The sequence below is a fragment of the Nothobranchius furzeri genome, chromosome 10 (genome assembly GCF_043380555.1).
Source record: "Nothobranchius furzeri strain GRZ-AD chromosome 10, NfurGRZ-RIMD1, whole genome shotgun sequence".
Classification (NCBI taxonomy): Eukaryota; Metazoa; Chordata; class Actinopteri; order Cyprinodontiformes; family Nothobranchiidae; genus Nothobranchius; species Nothobranchius furzeri.
This window is the reverse complement of record NC_091750.1, coordinates 63917340-63937069: the sequence shown is the minus strand read 5'-3', so window position 1 is coordinate 63937069 and position 19730 is coordinate 63917340. Positions and strand designations below refer to the sequence as shown.

The 19730-nt window shown below is 40.4% G+C and overlaps 1 protein-coding gene across 2 annotated transcripts in view; it reads right to left on the bottom strand.

Moving 5' to 3' along the window:
* Positions 1-19730, bottom strand: part of LOC107386964 (protocadherin Fat 3) — a 124073-nt gene that overhangs the window by 39139 nt on the left and 65204 nt on the right. For both annotated transcript variants that reach the window (XM_054730869.2, XM_054730871.2), the window contains exons 23-40: positions 17506-17659; positions 16944-17051; positions 16683-16866; positions 16367-16587; positions 15462-15914; positions 14238-14372; positions 13771-14164; positions 13102-13298; positions 9781-9934; positions 9477-9710; positions 9142-9320; positions 3730-3943; positions 3287-3501; positions 2911-3048; positions 2603-2746; positions 2327-2524; positions 732-1009; positions 86-648 (exon numbers count right to left, since the gene is read on the bottom strand). In XM_054730869.2, coding sequence (XP_054586844.2) covers positions 86-648; positions 732-1009; positions 2327-2524; positions 2603-2746; positions 2911-3048; positions 3287-3501; positions 3730-3943; positions 9142-9320; positions 9477-9710; positions 9781-9934; positions 13102-13298; positions 13771-14164; positions 14238-14372; positions 15462-15914; positions 16367-16587; positions 16683-16866; positions 16944-17051; positions 17506-17659 — 4163 coding nt within the window. The remainder of the gene's footprint in view (positions 1-85; positions 649-731; positions 1010-2326; positions 2525-2602; positions 2747-2910; positions 3049-3286; positions 3502-3729; positions 3944-9141; positions 9321-9476; positions 9711-9780; positions 9935-13101; positions 13299-13770; positions 14165-14237; positions 14373-15461; positions 15915-16366; positions 16588-16682; positions 16867-16943; positions 17052-17505; positions 17660-19730) is intronic.

Sequence of the window (19730 nt, the reverse complement as noted above, 5' to 3'; positions counted from 1 at the left end):
TAATGTTTCACGTCAGAAAACTCCAGATTAACAAAAACTATTATTAAAAATACTTATTTTTTTCTTAGTAGACTGCATGTCTCACCTGGACAGGTGCAGGTCTCTGTACGTCCAAACCTCGGCACCACCAAACTCATCCTCTCTGTGTTGTAGGTAACAGGCAAGCTGCCCTCCTTCGTCAATGAGTTTTCACACACCTGGTCCCCACAGTCCAGCTCTCCAGAACACGCACTGCCCACCACAGCTGCCCCAGCCAGAACCCCTCTCATCTGGCCCCGGGCTGCAGCCTCCTCCAGCTTCGCCGACAGCTCTGGCTTAGAGAAGAACCCCTCCATCCACCCGCTGACAGACGTCTCCGGCTTCTCCACAGCCAGAACCAAGTCAGTGTTAGACGTACCCCTCACTGGTTGCACGCTGAGGATGTGAACCGGATCCTGTTGCCCTGGTGACCACTTCCAGCCAGCTACTGTCCGTAGGGTTAATTTAATCTGGTTTAGGTAGCGACTAATTAATTCTTCGCAGGAAAGAGAGCTGAACCTTAAAGTCAGGGCACTGCGCAGCCAAACATCTGTCACCTGTTCGACCTGCACAGACACGTCAGCTATCACAGCGAACCGCCCGTCACTCACGGTAGCGTTTATCTGGTACCTGAAAGAAAACATCAAAACTTTGAATCGACGAGAGCTTTCCATTTCATATGTTTACATGTGATTGTGTTTGTGTGAGTATACCTCCCAGGTTCAAGGCCTGGCAGAGCTACAATGCTCCCATCTTGTCTGTTGATCTTAAACATGTTGTTAAGATCCGGCTTCTGGGTGAATAACAAAATGTCATTGGGATCGTGATCTGTTGCATGGATCCGACCAATTGGACCACCTGGGAAAGTATCCGTCAACATGGTGATGAGTATTTCCAGGGGTGAGACAGTTGGCTTGTACTGGCTGTTCCCGATGACTCTTAGGAAAACCCAGGTGGAGGAAGTCAGGCTGGGCTTCCCAGAGTCACTCGCCTAAAACACCAAAAGAGTCAAACATAACTAGAAATGAAGGAATTTGGAAAAATGCAACAGATGTGCTACAGATAAATTAGACCCAGTTCACAATGCAAGACAATTGTGCCGATTTTTGACCCGATCCTCCACTTCTAAAAATCTTAAGGATGCCCCTACCAACTGAACTGAAACAGCTCTAAAGATAATCTCATCAAACATTCCTACCATGTGTGGTGGGTTAAGAGTGCTCTGGTCATGTTCGATTCTCTTGGTCTGATTTTCTAGAACGAAGAAGCGTCCGGCATGTTGCATGTGACATGTAGCCAGTCAGAAAACATGGTGACGGAAGCACGCAGCACACTCTTCCGCTGCAGTTTATTTTATTTATTTATTTTTTGTCAAAGTCTTAAGTAATCTTGGGAGATTTTAGCCTAGAAATCTAGACATTAGTAAAAAAAGCAAAATATTTTTATTGGTGTAGTTTTTACCTGTTGTCTGTTCCTGCACACCACACACTATAGAGCCAAAACTCTTATATCTGTTATATATATATATATATATATATATATATATATATATATATTATCACCACAACATTTTTATACCATGATTTTAAAATCCTGCCGTGTGAACCGGTCTTTAGAGATCAAAACACCATCTTCAATCTTTTCCTTTTGATGTCTCCCTTCAGGAGTCACCATAGTGAATTATCTGGCTCCATCAAACCCAATCCTCAGCCTCTACTCTCCTACCAATTAGCAATCATTTCCTCTTTCAAGAGATCAAGTTATGATGTTTATTTCTATAATTAAATATTCTCATTCTATAGTCATGACCTGTTTGGATTATTTTTTTCCACAAATTGAAAGAAAATATAATTAAACTTTAATATTCATATTGTTGTATTTATTCATATTTTTTATCTAAATATATTTTAAACTTTGATACAATCATTGATTGTTACTATATTAATGAAGTTTTAAAATCCTCCATCACTAATGACAATTTATTGCTTGAAGCTTTGAGAGCATTTTGCCTTCTTTTCTCTTATTTTACTTAATTTATTTAGCTAAAAAGCAATTTTCATTCAACTCTGCAGCATAACAAGCGCTTTAGAAAAACATTTTAGACTAATAATATTGAATGTAAACTCCCTGTAGGTTTGGAAAAACTAAACCAATGGTTAATTTGATTGTTATTATTAATTTAAATTAAATTAAAATGAACTTTTTCTAATTTTAATGTTACTTTTAATCTTAATTGTTTTGATAAAAAAATTTACTCTTCCCTATTAAGTAATTATTCTTTATTCAACAATCAAACATGAATTCTTACCTGAATTTCCACAACGAATTCCCTGGGTGCATCCGGGCCAAACACTCGGTTGGACCTTAGAGTTCCGGTCTGATCCAAACTGAAGAAGCTCCCCTCGTTTCCGGACACTATCCGAAACACGAAGGGTGGACCATTTCTAGGGGAGTCTAAATCACTCGCTGAGAGCTTCAGCAGGGTGGCACCAGCAGCCTGGTTTAGCTGGAAGTACAGGGCTGAGATGTTCAGGTGATTTCAAAGCAAATATTAAACTCAGGGTGTGAACATACACAGACGTACCTGCATGACAGCTGTGGAGTTGGGAGGGGAGAAGATAGGAGGGTTGTCGTTAGCGTCGGAGATGTCGACGTTAACGACGACCGTGGAGGACATGGCAGGAGAACCGCTGTCGAACGCCTGCACAGACAGGGTGTACCTGGAGACCTACAATTAAAAATGCCATGGTTTAAAAATGCAGTTGTATGCATCAGGTAAGAAAAAGATTCATGTTTGGTTTATAAAAGACTTGACAACATATTTTACTTATAATAAGCTTAGGAAATTTCCTAAAATCGCACACCTAAAAGAAATCATTTTTGACTACTGACCAGTTCTCTGTCGAGCCTCTTGTTGACTTTAAGCACTCCTGAAACGGGATCAATCCAAAACTGGTTGCTCCGGTCCCCTTTAAGAATAGAGTAGGTGATTCGCCCGTTCACCTGGCTGTCCAGATCCTCCGCAAATACCTTCAAAGCAATGAATTACATTTTATGACTTGATGGAGAGAGAAGATGGAGTTATAACCATTCTTGTAAAATATGAGATTTTCAGAATTCAGAGTATGTGTGAGATTACTCTCAGCTAGCATCATCCCAGTTGTCATCTCAAAATGTGAAATGGTAGCCAATTTTTTGTGTTTGCTAATGTTGATGATCTGTGGCATCCATGTTGGATTTGGTCAGGATGGAGAGCACTAAATGTTACCCTGGTAACGGTCTGTCCAACAGGTGCATCCTCGCTGATTAGTACGTTGTAGATGTCCTGATCGAAGACGGGAGCATTGTCGTTGACATCCATGAGTTGGATGATCACCATGGTAGCGGTGCTGAGAGGGGGGTTCCCACTGTCCCAGGCCTCCACAGTGATGTAGAAGTCTTTGCACACCTCAAAGTCCAAGTCATCAGTCACAGATATGGTGCCTAAGCAAACAAAATCAATTCAATAGAATAGAATAGAGCTTTATTGATCCCACCCATCCAGATTTGACGTACAGAACAGACACATAACAGTGATTTTCAAAGCTTTATCGTTCTTGGATGCTTTAGATTTATTCATTTTGTAACATTACCAAAACAGCTATTTTGATTAAAGGGGTCTTTTATATAATAACTTTAATCTAACAACCCATCAAAAGAAAAGCCACTCACCTAATTTACTGTCAATGGTGAACTTTCTCAACTCGTTGCCTGTGCGAAAGTTGTAGGTGATTTCAGCGTTTGGTCCAATATCGTCGCTCGTTGCTAAAACACGCAGCACCTCAGTTCCCACGGCGACATCCTCAGGGACAGTAACAGAATAGTCCCTCCTCTGAAAAACTGGAGCATTGTCATTCACGTCCAGGACCAGAATGGTCAAATCCACCTAAGAAGCACAGAGAAAACTCACTTATGGCTACCCTTGTTTCTCTCACTCTTCCACTATTTCCCATCTGAGTTGCAGCTCAGTTTATTGACAACCTATCTTAATTAAGATCTACCCACCTTCGTTGTAAAATCTAATCTCTTTGGTAAACAAAATGATTTTATTTGTTGACTTATATATTTTTATCCAAGCTTCAAAGACTGCATTGGTCCAAGTATGTGCATAAAACTTGAAAATGTTGATGCTGCAAACATAACATGTGATGTTTAAGCAACACTAAAGAGTTTTTAACACTTTAAACCACCATGAACTTGAGCAACTTCACACTGGACAGCTCACTGTAGCTGTCTGCAGACCAGAAGCTGCATTTAAAGTCTAGTGTATACTTCTCTGTCTGAGGAAGTGCGAAGGCTCTCCGACAGGCATGCCCAATTTTTTAACTATCTGTTAAAAGTGACGGAGACAGTAAGCCTGTGATTGGTCAGGATCCTGCTTCCTTTAATTTCATCAACAGCACCGCCAACCCCCTGGAAAGCTGATAAAACGAGAGTCAAAGATATCAACAGGGAGCAGGTTGTAGAACGTATCGCGGAAAAAGTCAGATGATATGAATGTTAATCCAACCATGACTGAATTAATACAAAGATAAGAAACAAACATTTATTCATGGAAGGAAATTTCGGGAAACGTGGGTTTGGAGGTGGTAACTGCATGGAGAGGTGGAGGAAAATGAGGGGCGAATGTCGTTCATCGCCAGCCCTAGCTGCAGCCAAGTTGTAATTCCACTTTCAACCAGTAGGGCGGAGAAGCTGGAAACTTTCTCTTTTTTTCTCTTTATTTGTTTCATTCAGTGTAATATATATATATATATATATATATACTAACAACAAAAAACATGCATAGACATGAACACCAAACTATTTGAATGAAAAGGGGTAGAAGGAAGAAATATCTTATATTATCTGCCCCATTTACAAACCCAACTTTTTAATAATGCGTCCATACAATTCTCAATAAACAACAAAACAAAACAAAACACAGATTCATTTTATATTCTTTTAACTTATAGACCTAATCAGACACCAACTGAATTTAGGTTATTGTAGTTCTGTAATACATTTGATTTGATACATTTTTTAAATATATTTAGTGACTTTGATTCTATTATGTCTTTGGTAAGGTTGTTCCATATTCTCACACCATTTACAGAGATGGTCATTTCCTTCATTCTGGTTCTAAATTTCGTTTTTTTAAATACTTAAATTCCTTTTAAGAAATAATTACTGACTCTTTTTTCAAATATTTTCTGAATGTTGGTGGGTAACATATTGGTTTTAGCTTTATACATTGTTTGCAATATTTTCATATTCACTAGATCATTAAATTTCAGTAGTTTATATTTGATGAATAAAGGATTGGATGGATCTCTATAGTGATTGTTTTTAATGATTCTCAATGCTCTTTTCTGTAGAATAAACAGTGGTTGTGTATGAGTTTTACATGTGGATCCCCATATTTCTACACAGTAAGTCATGTATGGAACAATTAGTGAGATATACAATGTCAGCAATCCATAACTATTCAGTAAAAACTTAACTTTATGTAGTACTGCAATGGCTTTGGCAATTTTACCTCTGATATAACCTATGTGTGACTTCCAGGTGATAGCTTCATCAAACATGACTCCTAAAACTTTCGTTTCTTTCACCCTTTGAATGTCCATTCCATTTATTTTTATTGTTACATCTTTGTTGTCTCTGTCATTAAACAATATAAAATTAGTTTTATTAAGATTCAGTGAAAGTCTGTTTATGTCAAACCAGTTGTTAACTTTTATCAGTTCGTCGTTTATCACTCTAGCTACTTCATTAATGTCTGACCCTGAATAGAACAATGTTGTGTCATCAGCAAATAAAACAGTACAGAGTAGCTTAGATACACTTACAAGGTCATTAATAAATAGTATGAACAGTTTAGGTCCAAGGACCGACTCTTGTGGCACACCATAATTAATCTCCCGCAGTTCTGATTTAGTGTTGTTTAGTTGGACAATTTGTTTTCTATTCTTTAAATAACTTCTAACCCATTGATGCGCCACACATCTTATTCCATACTGATGTAATTTCTGGAGTAACCTCGAGTGATCGATAACATCAAAAGCTTTCTTCAAGTCAACAAATATACTGATGAAGTAGTTGTTATTGTCTATTGCTGTAGATATTTTGTCTATTAGTTCCATTATTGCCATTGCAGTTGAATGTTTGGTCCTAAAACTATACTGTTCATTATTTAAAATATTATTTTATTCAATGAATTTATCCAACCTTGATACAAATACTTTTTCTATTATTTTGGAAAACTGTGGGAGCAGTGACACTGGCCTGTAATTGGAGAAATTGTGTTTATCCCCACCCTTAAACAATGGAACCCCCTTAGCAATTTTCATTGTGTAAGGAAAAATTCCTGTTGAAAGTGACAGATTACAGAACGGACCAATAACAGATTCTATTATAGCTTTTACAATCATCATATCCAATCAGTTGATTGTTTGTTTCCACAGCTTTTTACAATGTTCCTTATTTCTTCTTTTTCTACCTTGTCAAGGAAAATACTATTAACATTACAAACTACTGTCTTCAGTTTGTCTTCTATTATTGGTTTGTTACTTGCCAAATTCGCACCTACATTTACAAAAAAAATAATTAAATTCATTAGTGATTTCTTTAACATTATGAATGTCTTTATTCTCCTTGACAAAGTAATTAGGAATTACTGATTTTGTTTTATCTTTATTTGTCACACTATTTATTATTCCCCATGTAGCTTTTATGTTATCTTTATTCTAATTCAATAGTTCACCATAGTAATTCTTTTTTGCTTCCTAATTATCATTGTTAATTTATTTTTATATTTTTAATATTTGTCTTCAGCTTCTTTTATTTACAGGTGCTGGCCAGTAAATTAGAATATCATCAAAAGGTTGAAAATATTTCAGTAATTCCATTCAAAACGTGAAACTTGTACATTATATTCATGCAATGCACACAGACCAATGTATTTCCGATGTTTATTACGTTTAATTTTGATATTTATAGGTGACAACCAATGAAAACATCAAATCTGGTATCTCAGAAAATTAGAATATTCTAAAGGCCAATGAAAAAATGTTTATTTCTCTAATGTTGGCCAACTGAAAAGAATGAACATGAAAAGAATGTGCATGTATAGCACTCAATACTTAGTCGGGGCTCCTTTTGCCTCAATAACTGCAGTAATGCGGCGTGGCATGGACTCGATCAGTCTGTGGCACTGCTCAGGTGTTATGAGAGCCCAGGTTGCTCTGATAGTCGTCTTCAGCTCCTCTGCATTGTTGGGTCTAGCGTATTGCATCCTCCGCTTCACAATACCCCATAGATTTTCTATGGGGTTAAGGTCAGGCGAGTTTGCTGGCCAATCAAGGACAGGGATACCATGGTCCTTGAACCAGGTGCTGGTGGTTTTGGCACTGTGTGCAGGTGCCAAGTCCTGTTGAAAGGTGAAGTCTGCATCCCCATAAAGTTGGTCAGCAGCAGGAAGCATGAAGTGCTCTAAAACTTCCTGGTAGACGGCTGCATTGACCCTGGACCTCAGGAAACAGAGTGGGCCAACACCGGCAGATGACATGGCACCCCACACCATCACTGACGGTGGAAACTTTACACTGGACCTCATGCAACGTGGATTCTGTGCTTCTCCGCTCTTCCTCCAGACTCTGGGTCCTTGATTTCCAAAGGAAATGCAGAACTTGCTTTCATCAGAAAACATAACTTTGGACCACTCAGCATCAGTCCAGTCCTTTTTGTCCTTGGCCCAGGCGAGACGCTTCTTGCGCTGTTTCATGTTCAAGAGTGGCTTGACACACGGAATGCGACACCTGAATCCCATGTCTTTCATGAGTCTCCTCGTGGTGGTTCTTGAAGCGCTGACTCCAGCTGCAGTCCACTCTTTGTGGATCTCCCCCACATTTTTGAATGGGTTTGTCGTCACAATTCTCTGCAGGGTGCGGTTATCCCTAGAGCTTGTACACTTTTTTCTACCACATTTTTTCCGTCCCTTCGCCTGTCTGTTAATGTGCTTGGACACAGAGCTCTGCGAACAGCCAGCTTCTTTAGCAATCACCTTTTGTGTCTTGCCCTCCTTGTGCAAGGTGTCAATGATTGTCTTTTGGACAGCTGTTAAGTCAGAAGTCTTCCCCATGATTGTGGTGCCTTCAAAACAAGACTGAGGGACCTTTTAAAGGCCTTTGCAGGTGTTTTGAGTAAATCAGCTGATTAGAGTGGCAGCAGGTGTCTTCTATATTCAGCCTTTTCAGAATATTCTAATTTTTTGAGATACCAAATTTGGAGTTTTCATTAGTTGTCACTTATGAATATCAAATTTAAATGTAATGAACATTGGAAATACATTGGTCTGTGTGCATTGCATGAATATAATGTACAAGTTTCACGTTTTGAATGGAATTACTGAAATATTTTCAACCTTTTGATGATATTCTAATTTACTGGCCAGCACCTGTAGTGTTGCTTTAAAACCCAGAGTCCCGGCTTGTTTGCAAACTCAAACACGGTTCCTAGAAATTTGGCTTCAGAGGTTTTATGTTCTTTACATGACAGGTGAGATTTAATGGCATCAAACTAATGAAAATGAGAAAATAACTTTATTTCATAACAGGAGCAGCTGAAACAGTTTCAGTAGACAGATGCTAGAGTAGAGGTGGCATATCTGTTTGAGCAGATGAAGCAGTCCAAAACAAGCAAAAACATCCCTGGAGCCAAAAGCAGCACGCAGGGACCCCAAACGGTGTCTCAAACATCTGAGGTTGCTACTTGTCGCTAACACAACCTGACAGTACGCTGCACAGACATCAAGGTCTCAATTAAAACCACTTGAAGTTCAAAAAGACTCACCAGCTCTTTGGATTAAAACTGGTGTAAACTGGTTTTGTAATTGGTCTGCTTCTTGTGATTGGGGTGCTTTCTCAGCGTGAGAAATAGGCGTGAAAGCGTGTGAAGGGGTCAAAAATGCACGTCTCACACATATTTGATTTATTATGAATCAACACATTTATTTATAATTTTCTTTTAAAATTTATGTATTTATCATAACCAATGCTATAAAATGTGTTGAACATAATAAATCAGCTGTAATTTCTTACTAACCTGTGACGACAGCGCCCCCTGTTGCCCAACTCTGTCAGTGGCCTGGACACGAACGCAGTACGAGTCTCGGCTCTCTCTGTCCAAGGATTTCTCTAGAACCACTATTCCCGTCACCGAATCAATGGAAAATAAAGCGTCGTGTGAATCCGCCAGGGAGTAGACGACGGTGCGGTTCAGACCTGGATGACACAGATGAGCTTTGATCATTTCGGATTGTTTGAATGGTTCTTTATTCAGCTCAGGTTTTCACACAATTCCCTGATGACTTTGAAGTTTGAATCTGAGTTTAGCACAATCCAATTTCTCCTTTTCCCCATCTAGCAGCTGCAGCTCACCTTCATCAGGATCGCTGGCTTGCAGCCGTGTGAGCAAGGCCTTAGGGGCGGCGTTCTCGTACACGCTAGCCAGGTAGTGAGTGGATGAGAACGAGGGGGCATTATCATTCACGTCCAACACTTTGAGGGAAATGTCAGATCTGCAGAACAACCCTCCCCCGTCGGTTGCCTGAGCGATGAGTTTGTAGGCTGGTGTCGTTTCTCTGTCCATCACGGTGGCTGTTCTCAACTCACCTGAAGACAAAAGCAGGACTTTAAATATTCACTATTGCTTAAAAAAAAACATACAGACAAAATACTGTACCAGTGTTGGCATCCATGTAGAAATCCTCCACCCCAATGCCAAACAGGGAATATTGGATCTCTGCACTGGAGCCTGAGTCAGCATCCGTTGCTCCTACGGTCAGGATGCCCTTGTTGATGGAAATGTCTTCAGGAAAAGAGGTACTATACACCGCCTAGCACAGAAATAAAAAACTAATAATATCCCAAACCTACATAGGAAAATACATGTGTTAAATGTTTTTAAAGATCTATTTCACTCATATTTTCAATGCATTTGCAGTAGGGACGAAGGCCTTGTAACATCCTCTGAGGAATAAAAGCTCTTGTGCGCCTTTTTGAGAATGTAGAAGTTAGCTAGAGGAGAAACGAGCCTCAGACGGAAGAATGTAGAATCTTATTTCCTGATATTTGAACATCTCACCTTTGATTGGCTAACAGGAATGCAACTCTACCACTGGCTTTTTTACTTTTTAAAAACGTTGATGTTTTATCTCCACAAATAACACTAGCCTGAAGGAGTTCTGCCATGTGGTGGAGTTGCTAATGCTAACAATTTCTGCGAGATGAGACGTTCTCTGCTGTTTCCTGGATGCTAAACCAACAACGACGTTCCCCGCTGAGTCAAAATGGATGAGTCCATGAATGTTAAACGACAGTGTGACGAAGATCTGTCAGGCTTTTCTAATCCTAGAGTTTCATCGTCTGTTTTCCATGAGATGCTAATGCAGGAGATAGATGTAGGAGACTACTTTCATATTCAGCTCACATGAAAAACTCAAGAGTGAGGGATTATAATCAGAAATAATCATTAAAAATGTTTTTTTTCAGTAATGTTAGTTTGTTAAAATCTGTGTTGCTTCCATTAACTTTGCCGTCAGAGCAAGATCTGACCCAGTTTCCATCCAACAGGTCCAGAGAGCAGAGCTGTACATAAACTGTCTTCCTGCTGACTCTCCTCTAGTATTTATCTGATATTTGGTTAACAAACCAAAGAGATATTGTCTAAATCATTAATGTAAGTCCACAAAAATACAAAAAAAAAGGAAAATAAAATAAGCAACAACGCCAGGACAAACGAGGAAGATATTTAGACACAAGGCTTTAGCAACAACTGCTACAACAGCTGTCACTAGCAATACTCTACCCAAATATGTGAATAAAAGACTTAAATCAGACGATAAATGCAAACTAGAGCAACCACTTTGCATTTTTAGAGGCTGGCTTTGCCTGGGAACAGGAAGACTATCACAAGGAGCATGGAAATAATCATTTAGCATTTTTAGGAGGAAATTTCCTCAACTAATTATGTGAAACTGAATACTAATAGAATAGACAGAAGAAGAAAGTCCCAGAAGATTTTTCAGCCCAGTTATCTTCACAACTCAAAACAATTTGCCTCTCACAGATCAGCTCTCGCAAATGTTTGAATCGCAAATCAGAAATAAGCACTAAGAGAAGCTTCGATTGATTTGTGTCATTTATTATGTAAATTCAGCACTTTTGTGTCATTTTAAGAACTTTATCTCTTTTTTTATTTGTTTAAATGAATTCACTGAGAGTTTTAATGATCACCGTGGGCCTAAAAATAAAAAAAAATCTACAACTTAGCAGAACAAATCCACTTTCCCCCTGCAGCCTCAGACCTTGTCATGAATATGTTAATTTTAACATTAACTAATGCTGTTATTTCCTGAGCCGAACCACCATTAAAATTAGCCAAAAGGGTGCTAATCAGCACGGAAACTAGGAGCTCTATTAATTATTTGTCAATCAGAAAATGAACATATCTTCTGAAATATTGGGTTGAGAAGGAGGATTAACATGAAGTGTACTTTATTTCAGATTTTTATACCAGCTATTTTATTAGAAGTTTTTTTAATTTAAAATTTGATAATATATATATTAAATAGTATATTGGATATGTTCCAGAACACTATTAATACTACCACTACTACTAATGAATCCATTATCTTAACTGCTTCATCCTGATTAAGGGCACGGGGGAGCATTTGCCTAACTCCTGCAGTCGTTAGACAACCTTCCAGTCCAGCAAGGACACACAACCACTCACACACTTACTCGTTTCACAACAAAAGACACTAAGGTCTACAGTTAACTGAACATGCATGGTCCTGGCCTGTGAGAGGAAGTACCTGCAGAAAACCCACCCATGCATGGAGAAAACATGCTAACTCTACGCAGAACGTCAACTGTGCCACCATGCAGTTTTATGAAGAAGATAAATCAAATATGCAAGCAGTTGAAATTATGAAGTTAAAAGAGGCCTAGAGTCATTAGTTCAATAAACCTAATCATGTCTAATGCTTCGTGAGTCGTTTTCAGTGGAAAGAAAACTCTGGCGCTCCTGATTCAAGAAGCAGAAGTTTTGTCAGAGGAATGGAGCACAAAAAACGGCAGGATTTGGAGTCTTGCGCTTCATGATATGCAAAGATCTGGCCTCTGATTGGCTAACAGCAACACAACTTTTCCCATGAATCCTTTTGCTTTTCTTTCTTGGTCAAAAATATGTAACATCCAGCGTTTGAATTACAGGGGAGCTAGCAGGAGCATGGCTCCCCTGAAAGGGTGATGGGCTCCCCCGGAAGCCTTCGACTGACACACTCAGGGGGAGCTCGAGAAATGACCCCCCAACACACACACACACACACACACACACACACACACACACACACACACACCTTGATTCTTACAGCATTATTATGACATACTACGGTCATTTTTTATTATTATTATTTAACACCAACCCATCCCCCACGCTCTTACAACATTCTCACTGGGCTCCCCCCACAAGCCCGTGTGTAATTCAAGCCCTGGCAGCATTCATGTCTTACCTTCAAAAATAACTCAAGCATGCTGTATAGTTGCTAATACTAAGGGTTAGCTTCTACTAGCCGAGACGCACTCTGCTTTCTCTTCGTCACTAAATCACCTCAGCTTTCTATGGCTGCGACCTCAGATGGACGAGTCCATGAAAGTAAAATTTACAGTGAGACGTACATCAGCGTGGCTTTTCCTACCCGAGTGTTTCCCTTCCATTTTATTTGGGCGGTTATTTCCAGAAATGGGGTAGAAGACCGTTTTTCCTCATTTAGCACGAATGTGAAACTCAGTGTGACTGATTGCATTTTGAACAGAGCAGTGAACATCCTAGTTAAATACTTTTAAATAATAAAAAGATTATTTTACCTCATTTCCTTTAAGAGAAAAAGTTCTATTTCATCATGATGTCACTTAGTTTTGCAAAAGGCACCACGTTGCTTTGTTTTTTTATTTTATTGACAAAACAAAAGACCAAAGTGACTGATTTTAGTGAACTGACCTGGTTGCAGACAGGACTGTTGTCATTGGCGTCCATCACAGTAACCTCCACCGCAGCGTGGGCGACGTACAGGCCGTCGCTGGCCGTGACGTTGAGCAGATACCAGTCCTGCTGCTCGCGATCCAGCAGCCCGCTGACGTAAACTTTCCACTCGCCCTGAACGACGGCGAGGCCGAACACACCTCGTTGGTTTCCACCTGGATAAAAAACAGATTAGACCTAAACCTTGTGAAAAATGAAAACCGACACCGTGATGCGTTGTAGCAGGTGGGAACAAACAAGCGTGAACTTCCCAATCCATTAGTGTTACTTTTACACACAAATGTTGCAGGAAATTTAATTACTGAGGAATAAGTGGAGCAGCAGCCATGGATGTTTTAATGTGGGACTTTTTACGACCGACTCCTCCATTAGCTTCATCTGTTTAAATGTCAGCATGCGGGGCAAAACCATCTCCTCTGCTGACGTAACACACGCGATTCAGTGAATGGGAAACATTGGGGTTATCATTAAGGTTAGCTCTGCACTGGAAAGGTTAAACAGTGTTTTATAACGCTAATAAAGAGAGTGACCACCCGGTTGTCGTTTCCATGTAATATACTTCTTGTAGTTTCATTTTTCACAGATTTAATTCAACATGAAATGATTGTGGTCTTTTTTTTTTTTCACCTGTGATGTAAAAGCTGACGAGGCGGTTCTGATCTGTGCCATCTCGGTCTTTGGTTCGGAGAATAGCCACCACCTCTCCCAGGGGGTCGCTCTCCTTAACCGCGCCTCTGTAGAACTCCCTCTCAAACCTGGGTGGGTTGTCGTTGACATCCGACACGGTGACCGTCACCACGGTGGAGGAGGTCAGGGCCTGAGACTCGGCCAGGTCGGAGGCCACCACCTCAAAGGTGTAGCTGGAGCAGGCCTCGTGGTCCACCTGACCCACCGTGGTGATCCAGCCCGTTTTGCTGTCAATGACAAAGACAGAACTGGCAGTGACAGGGCTGTCCAGCGACGGAGCATCATCCTTCAAGTCCAGATTGTAGGTGAGCAGAGTCCCGAGGCTGTAGGTCACCTTTGGAGAAAACACGCATGTCTTTAAAAACCAGGAAAAGTCAAGTACTCAGCTGAAGTTTGCTGTCACCGACCTGCCCATTAGAGCCCCAGTCTGGATCAAGTGCACGCACTTGGACCACTCTTGTCCCTGCTGGCATCCCCTCCATCACCGTGGCGACGTAGGTGTTAGTTTCAAATGCTGGTTTGTTGTCATTCACATCAAGGATCTGCAAAAAGGACAGATTTAAATACTCCTCTACTTATCAAGAAAATGTTCAGCTTTAGTAAACAAAATTTACACAGTGGAGAAAAATCTGCAATACACTTTTTTATAAAGTCTTTAATGAAAAATAATAAAAATAATAATTAAAAGCCTTTGAGATCATAGTTGCTCTAAAGTTTGTATTTTTAATTGTTATGTTTTATTTAAATTGGCAAATAAAATTAAATCTTCACCCTAGAGTATATTAGAGGCATGTTGAGTTAAAACAATCATCATCTGAATTTTAAAAAGAAATATTCCAAGTACAGATCCTCCATTATTCTCTAAGAAAATCATATTTTCTTTTAAAAGAACTCCAGTTTTCTCTAATGTATTAAAAACAGCAACATTTCATGGAAAGAAATACAAAAACAAAGTTTATCATGCAATCTTTTACCTTAAGGTTTGTTTTACTTTAATACTAATTTGTACATATTTGTTTTTTCGTGTTATTTCAAATAAAGAAAAAAATGCATTCACTGCACCATAATTCAATACTCTTTATAAAATATGAACTTGATAACATTTACACTAATATGTTGAGCCTTTTCAAGATGCATTATTAATTTCATTAATAATTAAGGTATGGTTTTAAATAATGAATTTTGATGCCTCCTGTGGTGGAAACTGTATATATAGACATACATACATACATATATATATATATATATATATATATATATATATATATATATATATTTATATATATATATGTATGTATGTATGTGTATATATTTATTTATTTATGTATTTATATATATATACACAGACAGACAGACAGACAGACAGACAGACAGACAGACAGACAGATAGATAGATAGATAGATAGATAGATAGATAGATAGATAGATAGATAGATAGATAGATAGATAGATAGATAGATAGATAGATAGATAGATAGATAACACTGACTCAACACAATAACCTGAAAGATGCATTTATAGTTCTGATAGCTTCTCTTTTGGTTATCATACAAACATATGTATCAGAAAAACTTTGTCTTAAGTGTCATAAATCTAAAGAGACTCGAGCAGAGCGTGTTCATGTCAGAGACCTTAACTTCCACATCTACGGTTGAGACGGTTTCGATCAGGTCTTTTCTTGCTGTTGCTGCGACTTTAAAGCGGAAGATGCTGACTTCTTCGTAATCCAGTGGTTTGAGGAGACGGATGAGACCCGTCTCCTTCTCCACCAGGAAGGTTCCCCTCTGGTTGCTGTCCAGGGTTTCTCCAGGGACCGCGGTGAAGAAGCCTGTCTGCCCGGGGCCCATGTACACGGACCCCAGCACCGTGCCCTCAGCGGTGTCCTCAGGGATGGTGAAGGAGTACTGAGGCTGGCTGAACGAGGGGACGAAGGAGTCTGGCGGGACGACGTGGATGAACGCAGACACCAGCGAGTGTTTGGGTGGAGAGCCACAGTCTGTGGCTTTGACAAAGAAGGACAGGACGGTCCCCTGAAGATGGTCCACAGCACTTTTAGTCATCATCCATCCGCTGTCTGGCTCCACCTGTGGAACCACACAAAAAGGTCCTTTACAGAGAATCCTTGTTAACATGTCTATTCAAATGATTATCTTATCAACTATATCAAAGTATGTCAGCAAATGAAATCCTGACTAAGCGTTTTATTTAAGCCTGAGCTTGATGGGATTTAATGCAATAAGCCTTAAATTTTTAACGTGTCTTATCTCGTTTGCACCAATGTTCTCATTTTGCTCTTTACATGATTACAGTTATAAATCAGACACTAACCAGCACACCAACCTCAGAGCTGCGTCATTCTAATTTAATGGTAGAAATCTGTAATCTACAAAAAACAGATGGCCTTTAATCCTCTGAAACAGGGAGGGGTGTGCGCAGCTGGAATTCTAAACATACATGAATAAATTATCTGCATCACTGATGTTTGGGTGTTTTTTTCTGGAAGTTTAATCTGATGTGTGATTTAATGTGCACTGACCTCCAGAACGTCCACCAGCGACAGACGGGCCTCGCTGTAAAGCGAGTAGGTTATCCTTCCATTAGAGCCGGCGTCGAGGTCGGTGGCCTGGATCTGTGTGACGAGAGAACCTTTGGCGACATTGGCTTTGATGCTCATTCGGTACTCGGCTGCTCTGAACCGCGGGGCGTTGTCGTTTTCATCTGCCAGGACCACTCGCACCGTGCAAAATGATGCCCGGCCTGAGAAATGTAACGTAGACAAAATGTGACACGTAAGGAAAATCGTTTGAGATCGTTTTGACTTGGGCGTGTTGGTCCGTGTAAGGTGATAATACCTCCACCATCCAGAGCCATGACCGTCAGCACCATGTCCTTGTTCAGAGGATTCTCTCGGTCTAATCTCTGGACTGTGGTGATGACGCCATCTGCGTCGATGCTGAACTGGGTTTTTCCCAGATCATTTATAAAAGAGTAGGTGATCTGTCCGTTCAGTCCAGCGTCTTCATCTGTTGCAGACACCTGCAAATCCAGTCGCAAATGCAGAAAATCATCTCCAGCATTTAGTTTTGCTACTCAGTAGAAAATAAAACCACTACCTGCATGACCTTTGACCCTGGAGGGGAGTTTTCCTGGACCTCTGCCAGGTAGAACCTCTGGTTGAACACGGGGCTGTACAGATTAGCTCCCAGGACGCGAATAGTCACCTGAAAACCACGGACTCAGATCATCCTCTGGACAGCTGACATTTTGCTGACGCCATCATAATAAGTACCACCGGCTGATTTGTCAAACATGATCAAATCAACATGAGCAACTGACCCGCGGGCGCCTGGCGAATGATATAAATGACAGACCACCTGTGGATCCTTACGGTGCAGAAATGTGGAATATCAGCATCAGTATCCCATTTCTAATTAGCCTGAGGAGATAAATGTGAGCACATTTTCCAGTTCGGAGCTCGTCCTCACAGTAAATCTGATGTGACACGTCACTAACCTCCTACAGAAACTTGCAGCTGTACTGTCAGATGTTTGCAATAATTTTAAATCTAGGGGTTGGTCAGTCGGCCGTCTGTGTGTGGGATAAGCGCTGCAAGGGTTTGAAATGAGGGCAAATGAGTGGAAAGGGCCAGACTGTACCTACCAGACGGGGGTTTACCTGAGCCGTGTTGGTGAAGACTCCGTCTGACACGGACACATTGAGCTGATAGGAGAGTTTCATGCCTTGTCTCCTCTTGTTAGACAGACGAAGCACCCCTGTATCCGGCTCCATCATGAAAGTCATTTTCTCGTTCCCTGAGAGGAGACTGTACCTGGAGGGGGAAAATAATAATAAATTAAGCGCGAGAGCATAAAATCCTGCATCATAAAAGTAGTTTCCTCGCTCCTGGGAGAATACTATAGATGGAGAAATAAAGTGGAATCTTGGAAGCGGTGTGTGGCATAGTTTTGCCGGGAGGACGCTAGAAGTGCACGTATTTGCTTCTCACAGGAGGTGGTGAACAAAATTAAGAAAAATTCATAACAAAACAAGATAGTCTAATAAGAATTGTGGTTTTTGTTTTTTGTAAATGTTGCTTTTGAAGCCTGTGTAAATACAGAAACTTAGGGCTGCGCCTATAATACTGGTTCTGTTCATCCTTTTCTTAAATTTTTATTATTAGAACATTTATTCTATTTTCGTGGCAATGTAAAAAAACAAAAATACAACAAAAAATGCCACAACAATTTAACATAACAATAATACTTTCCATGACAATAGAACACGAGTGAGATGAAGCACAAATGTTATGATCTCCCACCCATTCCTACTTCAGTATCGCTACAACCTTCGCAACCTGACCAACGCCAGAATACAATGTCATGGTTTGGTTTGTTTTCGGTACAGTGTGGAAACAAAGTCGTTTTTATGTGTAAATGGTTACAACTTTAGAAATAGAAACATTGTCTAAGACCGTCCGATATTTTACAACCGTTCACTTTGGGACATCCTGGTAAACGAAGGACCGTCTGGTACTAACACCAGCCTACGTAGTAGATCGAGGGACGTAACCTGGACCCTGGATTCAGACACAGCCGCTTGCATCGCTGGTTAATGGCTAATTGTACACTAATGGCCACTCATAGATCTGATAACCAGTGCTTGAATTGGAAAATATCAAGATTTGGCACTGACGATGTGGCAGTGATGTAAAATGTGACCCCTCATCCACATGTGGCAATCTTTGGTCTTCCTAATGATAAAACACTATTCTGCTGACCAACTGGAGATTCTAGCCTTCACCTCTTTATTAGTTAGACGTCTTCTGCTTTTGAGCTGGAAATCTACCTATCCCCATCTACCACACACTGGGCCAATGAAGTATTGTCATTTCTGAAAATTGCGAAGATCTGATACTTCAAACAGAGCTGCCCAGATAGATTTCACAAGAACTAGCAACCATTTTTCGACTTTTTCAAATCTCTTTGAGACCCCTTCAACCCCTCATAACCCACCTACCCTTTTGTTCCCTTTGAGTGTGTGTGTGTGTGTGTGTGTGTGTGTGTGTGTGTGTGTGTGTGTGTGTGTGTGTGTGTGTGTGTATGTGTGTGTGTGTGATGTCTGCTGTCTTCTATGTGTTAAAATATGAGGGGAAAAGATTCCTCGGTTTCTGTATTCAATTCTCTGTACCTTTTGTGGAACATGGTCTTCTAATAAACACATTAAAGAAATGTGGCCCATCGTGGAGCGCATATTTCGGCTAATCGGGAGAGGTGGCGCTGAGGGGGACAGTGGAAGGCTGCTGTTTAAGGATGGACAGATATTCTTCCACAAATCTTGGAGATTTCGACTAATAAATGACTGGAAAAACTACCGGTATGCATCATGCCCTAGAAAAACATCCCAGTATGCTGAGAGGTGGTGGTACTGCATACTTTTGCTTACCAGCCCACTTATAGCATTGCTGATAACTGAGCAGAACGTAGCAGCAAAGCTAGCCATCTGCATAGCACTTCCTGTTTTTCTATGTTCAACGCCTCCTGTCAGATGGTTATTACATATTTTTGAAATTACTGTTTTACGCAAAACCAACAAATTCATAAATTAGTGTTTGCATGAATTTCTGTGACAGGATTGGAGATGTTTTAGTAGGACAAGTCTGCAAGCTGTTTAGCAGTGGGCTTGTCTGTCTGGTCAGAACCGATCTGTTTCTCCAAGCTTTGCTCTGTAAAGGGCCTTGGGCCTACCGGCCAAATGGCCCATATAGGGCAGCAGTAGCTCAACAGGTTGAGCGGGTTGTCCAGTAATCGGAAGGTTGCAGGTTCGATCCCGGCTCCGGACAGAGAATTCTGCTGCTGTGTCCTTGGGCAAGACACTTAACCCACCTTGCCTGCTGGTGGTGG